Source organism: Lissotriton helveticus, chromosome 9 (genome assembly GCF_964261635.1).
Source record: "Lissotriton helveticus chromosome 9, aLisHel1.1, whole genome shotgun sequence".
Classification (NCBI taxonomy): Eukaryota; Metazoa; Chordata; class Amphibia; order Caudata; family Salamandridae; genus Lissotriton; species Lissotriton helveticus.
Genome location: NC_136070.1, coordinates 1,260,983,385 through 1,260,996,077, shown reverse-complemented (window position 1 = coordinate 1,260,996,077; position 12,693 = coordinate 1,260,983,385). Strand labels below are relative to the sequence as shown.

At 42.7% G+C, this 12,693-nt stretch overlaps 1 protein-coding gene across 1 annotated transcript in view; it reads left to right on the top strand.

Annotated features, from left to right (window-relative positions):
* Positions 1 to 12,693, top strand: part of IMPDH2 (inosine monophosphate dehydrogenase 2) — a 336,137-nt gene that overhangs the window by 100,237 nt on the left and 223,207 nt on the right. The window contains exon 9 of the mRNA XM_078661802.1: positions 4,304 to 4,399. Coding sequence (XP_078517928.1) covers positions 4,304 to 4,399 — 96 coding nt within the window. The remainder of the gene's footprint in view (positions 1 to 4,303; positions 4,400 to 12,693) is intronic.

Genomic DNA, 12,693 nt, shown 5'->3' with positions numbered 1-12,693 from the left:
AAAAATCCTGGTCCGGCTGGACAGGTTAAATATATAGTCCCTACTGTGTTCTATATCAAAAATTGTTTATATCTCTAATTAAGCTCAGGACCTCTGTTCATGTCAAAAAATCCCATTAGCCCACCACTAGCCCTAAGTTTAGTAGCGTTAACTTTTTGGGGGGAGATCAATTTCTGTATGTATACCCAGCAAAACAAATTTGGGGTTCAGGGGTATCTTATCCTCCAGTATATCTTCTAACTCCGTCAAGGTTGCCCAGTATGTCTGAATGTGTTGGCAGCCCCATATCGTATGGAAGTAGGTACCATTGGCCATGTTGCATCTAAGGCAGTTGGGTGAGTCAGCCCTCCCTATGAGATGTAATTGAGCTCTATCATAATACATCCTATGCAGATACTTTAGTTGAATCAATCTAAGACGGGACTTGATAGCTACCTCCTGAGGGTGCATCAGCAAAATTTCCCTGTCCAGATCGTCAAGCTCTCCTAGTTATGCCTCCCGTTTCACACTCAGTTACGTTAGGGAGTCTGGTTTATTATTTATTATGGTGTAGTATGTCCAGGAGACTGGCTTTTCCTTGATTTCACCCATCAAAAGTAGTCCTTCTAAAGGGGCATATTCAGGGAGATTGTTTACGTCTATACCCTGTACCTTCCACGCATGTGCTAGCTGTTAGAATTTATAGTATTGTGGCTTGTGCATGTCTTACTCTGCCTGGAAGAAGGAGAATGTCACAAGTTCAGGATAATCTAATATGTCTTTAACGTGTGAGATCCGCAGCAGATCCCATCTTCCGAATCCATTCAGTTTCATGAATTCTTTGTCGTTCCCCCACCCCACCACACAAAGAGGGGTTTCCCCTTGTAACTCTGTAATCCAACTATATTTCTTTTCGCTTTCTTCCTCCAGTTGCGCTCCTCCCTTCCCACCGTATAGGGTGTGTGTGTGTGGGCGTTTTCCAAACTCTGTGCGTTCCAGTGCGTATGGTCTCCTGGCATGTGTACCCAATCGTTCACCACAATCAAGTGGGCCGCCCAGTAGTACACTCTAAGATCTCGTAAGGATATGCCTCCATTATATTGGTTATGTTGCAGTGTTGCAAGTGCTACTCTGGGGGGTCTCCCGTCCCATAGAAATGTCTTCCGTATGCCATCAATTTGGATGAATGACTCTTCTGGTACCGGTTGGTATGTGTTTTGAAGGATATATAGGAATTTTGGGAGCACTATATCATTTTGTAAAGCACAGCTCTGCCCAGTAATGTTAGTGTTAAGATTTTCACCTGTCAATATCGGTTGTATCTGTACATAACTCTGCAGTGGAGAATCTGTCCTGAATCCCATTTAATCCAATCAATGCCCCTAGCTTAGGTCTGACTGGGGCACAAAGCCTTTGGTTTTGTTGAAACTTTGGTCAGCCAGTTAGCTTTATAGCTACAAATACCACACATTCGGATAAAATCTGTGGAGCTGACTTTAGACTGGATGGCAAGATCTTGTACCAGTAGGGATTGTGGATAAACATCAGATTTTCCTGATGTTCATGGGAAACAACAATGTCAATGTAAGCGTTTGGAAGATCTGCGGCACACATCCAGCCTCCCTTGATGTAGCTAGGGGAGAATGATATAAAGCCAGCAGCCTGATTTGTTTCTATTTTTGTTCATTTAATCACTTTCTTGATGGTGAATGGATCTGAACTCCTTGGGTCCTGTTTTTTTAAACCCAAATTTCTAGGAAATGTAATTCTCATTCCTTTTTGGAGATGAGAAACCTTTACCCACTGCTTTTTTTCCATAGTGCTTGCTTCCTGATGGAGGTCTCCTAATGATATCGGGAGGATCTTCTTGTAGGAGTAAGATTAGAGTGTCACTTATCCATTCTTCTAAGTGATTAGAAAGTAGACTTTTTTTTCTGCTCTGAGACAGGATGTTTGCACCAAGACATCTCTGCATTTACATGCTTTAGGCATTCAATTTTCCCATCCTTACTGAGAAACGTTGAGTAAAGAGTTGCTGAAGGCTTTCCAATGGCTGCCAACAGTTGGTCATCTCTCCCTTTGACAAGATTTTGATGTTGGACCGTCTTGGTGTCCTTTCTTAAGTTCTTTTGCTTCAAGGCCAGAACACTTAATTTTTTGCATCTGATTTTTAAGCTCTAATTTTATCTGCATGTGGTTCCAAAGAACATATTGTCGGAGAAAGCAAGATTTCAAATTCTTAGTGCCTGTGGCTTAAAGCTTATTAGCCAAAACTAAGACTTTCAACTTGTAGCCAAACTATGATACTTTGGAATAGCTGCTAAATCAGACGTCTGCATCTGCACCCGTTACCTGATTGGGGGCCACCTTTCCCATCTATTAGAATCTGTAGATATTCTGCCATGTGACTGCTTTTTGTAGAACAACTGAAGTGAGTTCCAGAGATGTCTTACCTAGGCATTAAAGCAGTGGCACTGGTGACCTTCATTTTGATGACAGTCTAGAGGCTTGCTCTTTCTCAGGAGGAAACTATGAAAGCAGGGGCTGTGGCATGGGATTTTCTGTCTGTAGAAAAATTCACACTTTAGTTGCGCATCAGTCTGTAGGAAGAGAGGGTCCTACTCTGAAGGGTTGTTCTTCTTTAGGGGCCTGGTTGGGAGCAGATCTGTCTGAAACGGGAGCTATAGCAGATTCATTGCTAGTTTCATGTGCCCTGGCAGCAGTAGCAGTCTTGAAGCTAAACAATTTAGTGTAGAGTATCAAAGGTCCGTGGAGCAGGTGATGGAATTAGTCATCAGAATATTGAGGTTTGCAGCTCCAGTGACCTGTACTTCATTAAAGGTGTTGGTGTAAGCAATTGATGACCTGGAAGGATGGGACCCTGCTAAAGTTGGTTAATAACCTTGTATGGATGAGGCAGAGGAAAAGGCATTCATTCTCTTTGTACAAAATCTTAGCAGGTCTTGGAACGTGTCCTCTGGAAGAAACTCCAGAAAATATTGTGGCCGTGTCATAGGTTGAACTGGTACCTGAGTATTAGCTGCGGGTGGTATTCCAGACTTCAGTGATGTTGTAAAACATTGAGATGTTGATTTAAAAATGATTATAGGGGTTTATGCCACTCGTACAACTATACTTCTTGGATGCCTCGATTTCAAGAAGTATAGGATGTGCGGGGCTCTCTGGTTATTGGCTTACCCAGAGTCCAAACAATGCAGCCATTCAGCATAACAAGTAAGAGGAAATTTATTTTTAATGCCATTCTGCAGCTCATTTCAAAACTAGGTCTAAAGAATCCAAATACACTCTTTCTTGCCGCCTTTGGGATGGGGATGCGCAATGTCCCGGGTGGGCTGAAAGAGTTAGGATTTAGGGGGTGGTACAGCTGCTGTATGTAAGTGTGCTTATGCTAATAGAAACTGTTGTGCCCAGGAATTGGGTGATGGCTCAGCCATATGCCTTATGAAAATTCCTGCGTCTAGTGGGGTTAACTCAAGGGGGGGCCACAAGCTGCCCCTATCAACCCCCAACGGGAAGCAGAAAATCTCCTGTGTTCGGGGATGGAGTGGGAGCACAGGCCCATTGCCAGGATGGCCACTCTCCTACCCCCTTCACCCCAAAATAAATCTGTCTACATGGTGGAGCCCTGCATAGTGATCGCCCTCTTGGAGTGATCCCCTAGCAAGGATCAATAATGAGTTATCATTGCTAAGGGGAGAGTCTGCACTATGTGCAATTTCAACCATCAAAATCAATGCTGTGGGCATATCTCCGATAGGCTCATTTTACTTTCATATTCACAATATTTACCTCAGCGTGCCATGTGTGATGATCGTGATTGGGTAGAAAATAGCCTCTGGTTGATATGGAAGTTCGCTTCCAGCAGCTCATGCTTAAAAAATCAAGATAATAACTTGGGTGAGCAGGATTTCCAACCTCCAATGCAGGATGTTATTGGCATGTCCTTAGTTACTTGATAGGAAGTGCCAGGATGGGTTCTTTTGCCTTTAGGACTGAAAATGTTAAAGGCTTTAGCCAAGTGTTTCTCTAATTAAAATTGTGCTTTTTATCACATTTTATTTTTATTTAAAAAGTGTTTTTAGGTAGGCATTTGTATTACGTATGTCAGACTAGTAGTTTTCGAGGATCTTTCACTGTGACAGATGGCCATGTTAATGAATGCAGTGTTGATATTCAACATGGAGAATTGGGTTTACAAGTTCATTGTCCATAATTCCGTTTGAACAATTCCTGTCATTTTAAGTTGTTGCAAAATAAACTATTTCTATTCCTGTTGTGTGTAACCTTTGCTTTTTCTTGTCAGTTGTGACCGCTGCTCAGACCAAGAACTTGATTGATGCTGGAGTTGATGCTTTAAGAGTGGGGATGGGCAGTGGTTCGATCTGTATCACCCAAGAAGGTAATTATTCTTTGTAACGCGAATTGTAGTCTGTACTCCAATTCTTTCACTGTAGTTCTTTGTACAGAGATTCTGCACATCTGCATTCATAGTGCTAGACTCAGGTAAGAACCCACTTCACTCGGGCTGCTCGGCTAGATATGTTTGCTTTACTTTTTCTTATGACCTCATGAATGCACTAGAATTCCCAATGATTGCTATGGTTTGTTATACAGTGCCTGTTTCTACCTCACGTTCACTAAAGAATGACCAGCCCTCAGATAACTTATTTTGATTTGTATAGCGCACCAATCACCCAAGAGGCTATTCAGGCACTTGGCAAGGTGTGTAGGTTTGTGGTCCCCCAGATGCTTCTATGAAGAGCCAGGTCTTCAGCTTCTCCCAGAACTCAGGAAGTGAGGAGGCGGCTCTGATGTGTTTAGGGATGTCGTGCCATGATTGTATGTAACATGCAGTATTTTTAGTAAACCTAGCCAAAGGGTAGTGGAGCTCTGTACAGGGAAAAAGATAACCATAAAGTCAATAAGAAGTAGCTGGGTTGTGGATGGTGAATGCATTGTAATGTCATGTTTTTTAAAGAGGTTTTCAGCTCTTTTGCTAAATGGGAGCAACGTTCTGGTTGTCTTTTTTTTTTTTTTTTTTGTAGATGTACCAGTCCTGGGTACATAAATGGAAAAGATCTGCTGCCCGGTTTTGTTTTTCTATTATTTTTACACTTTAATCAGCAATGTCATGGATGTGCTGAGAACGATCAGAGACGGTGAGCTTGTCAGCATAAGTGCTGGTTGTTGTGGCTTTGTAAATGATGTTGAAGGTTGGCAAGTGGAGTTCCACCAGGATGGGAGTGATGTGATTAAATTTTTCATGTCCTGGAAGAGACATTCTGGCCTTTGTAGATTCTCTCTGGTTGGGGTGGTAGTAATGTGGAGTCTGGGAGGCCATGGGGTAGGGCTTTTTCTCCATCCAGATGCAGGAGTATGAGATCTTGAACAGACCATCAACATGTAGTGAGTGAATTGAAATAGAATTTGAAGTTGTATTTTTAAAAGTGGAATTGACCTGTTCCACATTTTGTCTTTCGTTGCATTTTTAAGACTGTGTCAAGAGTGAAGGACAAAATGGTCAAGCTGAGAATGCACTGTAGCCCAGCCCACCGATATGAGCAAGGTTCTTAACTCTGGTAACTGTTACTAGTGAATACTATATCTAACCACAGATTTCTCACCTTAGAATACCCCCCAGGTGTGGACTTAACTGAGCATTTTTCTTAAGCAGTGCTTTTGTGCACCACTAGGTGGCACCGTGCAGCTCTGCATAAGTGGCGGATATAAGTGCCACCCCTGCGCACTGACTGCAGTTTCTTATTTCCCTTTTCCTTGCTCTGTCAAAGCGTGAACGATTGTTGGTACCAGTACCGGGACGCCTCCGGGTGAGGCAGCTGCACGCGCTTTACAAAACTCTGTATTATTATTATTACACTGCTCTCTAAATTAGGACCATTTTAGATATTTAAAAAGAGATCACTCCAAATAACTGGGAGGTAGGAGGGAGTGGTTAGCAATCTGTGGTTAAATAGAGTATTCACCCGAGGAGCTTTACTGAAGGTAAGTAACTTGTTCTGACGGATACTTGTACCAGCACCTTTCTCACCTTACGATATAGATCGAAGCAGTACCTCCCCAGGTGATGGTTCTGTGGAGGGGACTCAGACCAAAATGCCCTCCTGCATCAAGCTGGCGAAGTCTTTCCTTTCAGACATGACCATCAGTATATGCACGGATATCTATATCGTAGCCCAGCAGATGTCACGGACAAGTATGTAATGAGCCAAGGTGGTGGTGTAGGTCTTAGCCCTGATGGAACGTGCCTGGAGTCCTTCCAGAGGCTACTTATTGGACAATGTGTTATATTCTGTGTATTGCATTCTCTGGTGCCCAGAGAATGTCACTTCATCATGGGGATTCTCTGAGAGTATCTGCATCATTGGGGGTTGTCATTGTGATGTCTTCTTACTTTAAATGAATGGTTTGGGGAAAATTCGAAAGAAGGTAGTTGGACTGAGCTGTGAGTCGGACGGTGGTTTTTGTGCTTTTCTCTTTCTAATAAAAGGATTAACACCATCTCAAGCCTGCAGATTTTACTCGACTAAGAGGAGCGTAACACTGGTGACAAGGGTTCCTTTGGCAGTGTTTGAAAGCCATCAGTTGTTCCAGTACCCACAGAAATAATTGGCCACCTACGGAACTTAGCACTGCACACGGTGTCTAAATGGGCCTACTTACCTCATCTGGTGATACCTCTGTATATCAATTTTACTTTCTCTGGTTTACCTTTTGGTTTTGCTAGGTACCAGTGCACAATTCCACCTTCGTGCGGTTTCAACAAGAACAGGTGGTATAGCTAATGTGGACACAGCATGCTAGCGGCCATTTCATACTCTACAGTAACAGTTTATGTAAACATTGGTTATGGGTGTGCTATATTAAACCGCACTATCTTCAAGAGTAATGCCAATTATACTGAAATAGTTAAATCATATATATGGCAACCAAGGCCTGGGTGCTTGAAGGTATATGACACCTACCCACCAAAGTGTCAGTTTGTCCTAGGATTCAGCCGAATCCAGGACACATATAAGACAATATACTACCCAAGCTACACCAATATCTGTATAGTTATGTGGAGGGGCGCACAGATATCTTTACACACACATCACTTTTTTTATATATTTACAGCACCCTATATCCACGTAGTCCATAGAAATTCTCATTAACACCAGAAATAGTCCAATCAAAGCCTCTGTCTTGAAGTCTTTAATTTCCACAAATTCGTGATATTCCAAGTTACAGCCGACGCGCGTTTCGCCCTCTGGGCTTTCTCAAGGCTGCAATACAGATATTCATACATGTCCATCAGACATTGTACAGGTCATTTTGGTACACATCACTACATATTCGCATGCAAAATCCCTTGTGAAGGATAAATTGTGTTTACGCGATATGAAAATCATTGTCCTAGACATAACACCCTAGTGAACAGTGTCTCCCAGAGACCGACTGTTTATGTTGGCAGAAAGGAAAAAGGAAATGTAAAAACAGGCCATGCTTGGAGTTTTTATAAAATTCTCTAGTTCCATTGATTTGTGAGTGTCAACCTATATAGAAAGTCACTTCACCTTACCCATCACCTAGTGCGCGGTGCATATGCACCATTTCTTCATTAATCTCACCTTATTTGAATTAGAAGGGGCTGGACGAGATGGAAAAGATTTCCTTTGCTGAAATGTCCCTCGGGTTTGTGTAGTCTTTCGATGCAAATGTGTAGGAGGGTACATTCACGAATATATGAGGAAAGTTCGGGCTTCACTAATATATTTGTCCAATTCTGTAAAGAATGACAATGCCCATATTTTTTTTTTTTTTTCCCGTTCGCTTAATTCACCATAAGCCATAAGTATATATAGAATATTCATTTACTTCTTAAAAGCACTCTGAGTATTAAGAACCGTCTCAGTATTCAAGCTTAATTTACCAATAAATCGCTTGTTTAATATACATTGGGACAACATATTTGCTATTTCACATAGTGAAATAATCATTAAAAGAAAAGCGTTTATAAAAGCCATGGCCTTACCAGAAAATAGTTTATCTTTATATGTTGTATGTTTGTATGTATATATGTTGAATATTCACAATGCATACATTAATTAATTGTCTGTAAGACTTTCTCTCTCAATCTCTTATATTATGAGCGTGGGATTTATCCTTTTATTAAGATTGTATTTGGTGGACGGTGGATTCTATGGATCTACAAGCTATGTTGGCGGAATGGATGTGATTTTGATCATACTTATGACTGGCTGTGCTTTCTCAGTCACTCATACTGATAGCGCCAGCCCCCAATCCCAATTGAATATAATAATGTGATCCAGCCTAAAGATCATGGCAGAATAAGACATCTCACAATGTGGAATAACCTTGACCGACCGGTTTCGAATGTGATAACTCGTAATATGGGATTGGCTCTGAATAATAGGGAGCAAGTTAAAATTGCGTCTTATTAAATAAGTCGTAAAAACTTTTTAATATAAATTATTTTGGCCGACTAGTTCTGAATGAGAAAATTCGTAAAATATAATTGACTCTAAAATAATAAGGAGCGAGTGAAAACTGTATTTCGTTTCGGTCCCTGTAACTGTAGACGCTGATATTATAAATTTACTTAGCAATGGCTACCAATCTCGGCCTCTAGACTGAATCAGTCTAGATATATCGCTGAGTCCGCTTTCTATGCACACGCTGATCAGTGGCACACGGCGTCAAAACCAACCGCCGAGAAACGCGAGCTTAAACGAATAGTCATTGGAAACACTGACCGGGAACACACCATGGCCAGGAACTACTAATTTCAGGTGAGAATAGCTACAAAGGCATATAGCAAGAAAGTTACCTAAGGGTACTCTGATTGTGCAGGTTGCACAATTAGAAAGGCAGCGCGTAAGGCTCTAATCGTTCGAGTTTGCTCGAACGGTGTGTTGGGACGTAAAACGCGATATTTTGGGACTAATATGTCTCCTTGTACTTTCTTTCCTTCCTGCTCCGGGGACTGTTTTATGCTGACTTCTTCACAACTAGTCGGGAATATTTGGGATATATCATAATCCCTTCGGAATCTTGGCCTAATTGATGAACATGGAGTGGCAACTCTAATGAATTCCTTTATGTGATATAAAGATAAACTATTTTCTGGTAAGGCCATGGCTTTTATAAACGCTTTTCTTTTAATGATTATTTCACTATGTGAAATAGCAAATATGTTGTCCCAATGTATATTAAACAAGCGATTTATTGGTAAATTAAGCTTGAATACTGAGACGGTTCTTAATACTCAGAGTGCTTTTAAGAAGTAAATGAATATTCTATATATACTTATGGCTTATGGTGAATTAAGCGAACGGAAAAAAAAAAAAAAAAAAATATGGGCATTGTCATTCTTTACAGAATTGGACAAATATATTAGTGAAGCCCGAACTTTCCTCATATATTCGTGAATGTACCCTCCTACACATTTGCATCGAAAGACTACACAAACCCGAGGGACATTTCAGCAAAGGAAATCTTTTCCATCTCGTCCAGCCCCTTCTAATTCAAATAAGGTGAGATTAATGAAGAAATGGTGCATATGCACCGCGCACTAGGTGATGGGTAAGGTGAAGTGACTTTCTATATAGGTTGACACTCACAAATCAATGGAACTAGAGAATTTTATAAAAACTCCAAGCATGGCCTGTTTTTACATTTCCTTTTTCCTTTCTGCCAACATAAACAGTCGGTCTCTGGGAGACACTGTTCACTAGGGTGTTATGTCTAGGACAATGATTTTCATATCGCGTAAACACAATTTATCCTTCACAAGGGATTTTGCATGCGAATATGTAGTGATGTGTACCAAAATGACCTGTACAATGTCTGATGGACATGTATGAATATCTGTATTGCAGCCTTGAGAAAGCCCAGAGGGCGAAACGCGCGTCGGCTGTAACTTGGAATATCACGAATTTGTGGAAATTAAAGACTTCAAGACAGAGGCTTTGATTGGACTATTTCTGGTGTTAATGAGAATTTCTATGGACTATGTGGATATAGGGTGCTGTAAATATATTAAAAAAGTGATGTGTGTGTAAAGATATCTGTGCGCCCCTCCACATAACTATACAGATATTGGTGTAGCTTGGGTAGTATATTGCCTCTACAGTAACAGGTTGCACAGCACCGACTGAGCAAACTGACAGCAGTTTACAGCATCTAGTCAACATGGAAATCCTGCTTGTTCCACGTGCAGTACGTGCTGTCCTCAAGCATCACATGGGACATGGGCGCACACACAACGTTTCACCCAGCTTGAGTCCAGTTATGACATCACGCTAAGTGTATGTGTGAGACGTGATGGTGATCGTTTTGGATTGGGAAAAATGTGCGGATCTGAAAGAAACACGTTCGTTATAGATTCCTTACCTCAGAATTACCCCCAGGCATCCGACTGGATCCGGAACGTTTTTTCGTCAGCAGTACCTCTGCGCGTTGGAAGGTGGCGTCGGTCGGCTCGGAGTCCATCGTGGTTGCTGGGATGACATCGCAGCAGCTGCTTGGATGCCGCCCCGCGCGCTGACGTCGGTTCTTTCTTTTGTCGCACCAACCAGCGCAGATCCGGGAAGAGCGCTACCCCAGTCATTTTTTTACTAAATGTTTCTTTACTTTTGTCAACTTCTTCTTGTTTTGAGTCTCCGACTCCGAACAGGTGCACAAGGGATGCCCGGTTTCAAGGCCTGCAGTTCCTATAACCGACTGGTGTCTGTGACGGATCCGCACCGTGTGCCTCTTTGCCTGGAGCGTGACCATGACCCCAAGTCGTGCTCCGACTGTCGGTGGATGGTGCCGAAGGCTGTGCGGTAGCGGTCCCGAAAGCTGCTTGAACGCCGAAAGTCTGCTCCAGTCCCAGTCTCAAGAGGAAGGTCGAGGGACCGGTCCCGGAGCCACCACCAGTCCTGTTCTAAATCTTCAAAGTCTTCGCACTCCGTGTCGGAAGCATAAGAAGTTGTCTAAGCATCGTTGCTCTTCGACTTCTCCTTGTCGGTCGGCCGATCCGATGAGGCACGCGGGTGGTGCTACTCATGCGGCTCCATGTGCTGAGCCTCTAGGATCAACTCCGAGCTTCCCTCCCTTTCCGGGACCCGTAGCGAACCCTGCCCAGCTTCGTAGGCTCTACGAGGCGTTGCATGCCATCTTTGGGCAGAACCGGCGCGCCTTTGGGCCCCGTGGACTCGGTGGGGGGGCCTAGGTCTTCGCTGGCATCGGCGCCGGTTGACCTTGTTACATCTCCACCAGCGCTGCTTCCTACGGCACCACTACCACGTTCGGTGCCGGTCGGCTCCCCGGCCGGCATCGACCCCGGCCTCCATCCCAACATGGACACTGAGCCGGATCCGGCGCTGGGTGGGGTTTTTATGCCCCAGTTCACTTCTGGGGTCCCTATCCAACAACCGTGGCACCCAGAGGATGATGAGTACTCGGATGGGTCATGGATTGGCAATGAGACTGACATCTAGAATTTGATTTACTGACTTTAAAATGGAAGCCCTACAGAAGATGCTGAAATTCCACCTTCTAGAACTGCACACTCTGGCCACTGTAACCGTATGGAAATGCAGTAGAAGAAATCTGAAATGGAGCTGCTGAAATCAGTAGAGCTAGAGAAAAAGAATATTGCAACCCTAGGACCTCTCGGGATCATTCTCAGAAGAGGGTTCAGAACCCTCCGTGACCTCGAAGCAACAGTTTGGTGACTTAGAAGGGTAGGAGTTAATCGATCATATGAGCCAAAGCGTAACCTCTTGCAGTTAAAGGGTATAAGAAGTAGCAGATCAACTCATTGAGCACTAAAACACTACTTTTCTTTGTTCAGGACTCTCACAGTTAGTTCAAACGGACAACATGACGAAAATGTAGCATGAGACCCAGAATCCTATTTTTAAGCACAAGTTATGTGAAAGGGACTTATGTCCAGGTACCTACCAATCACTATGGTGTATCTCTGGTGTGGACAATAAGGCAGACTCCTATGGCAAAACGGTTCAAGAAAACCCCAAGTGAGTGCTAAACATTGATGCGCTGAACAAGATCTCAGGGAGGAGTTCCACAGGTAGACTTGTTTGCAGATGCATAAGACCACAAATGCCCATACTTAATCTTCAGTGCCATAGCCAGGATTGACAATTTGACCTAGTCTGTTGTAAAATCCACGCACTAGACTTGTGTATACTGGAATCTTCTTTATAGATATCCTTTTCAAGTTGTAGGTCCAGATTTTACACACTAATCTTCCATCACTGAACTGGGAAGCCTGGCTCCTAATCTGTAAAATTTGTTCTAAAAATCTGCCACAATGCTATTTGGACGTTCTGAAAAAGACCATACAGGACTTTCTTTGGTTTCCAAGTGAGGAAAAGTTTGCATTTGTTGCATGTAATATCTCCACACCCTGAAATACCAGGAAATAATACTTCATGTTTACTCTACTTGGCTAGAAAATTGCTGTTTTTCAAAGATTAAACAGCAGCTTGCAGCTATTAGTGTGCAAAAAATGTTTTTATGTCCCTAATGTTTAAGAACATCCTTGAGGGAATTGTATGTATTCCTGCCAGTCAGATGCCCCCCTTGACAATTAAACAGTCCCTTGGATGCTTGTTTTCCCCTTGAGCCTATCTACTGTGCTTTGTAACTTCTTACCTTGATTTC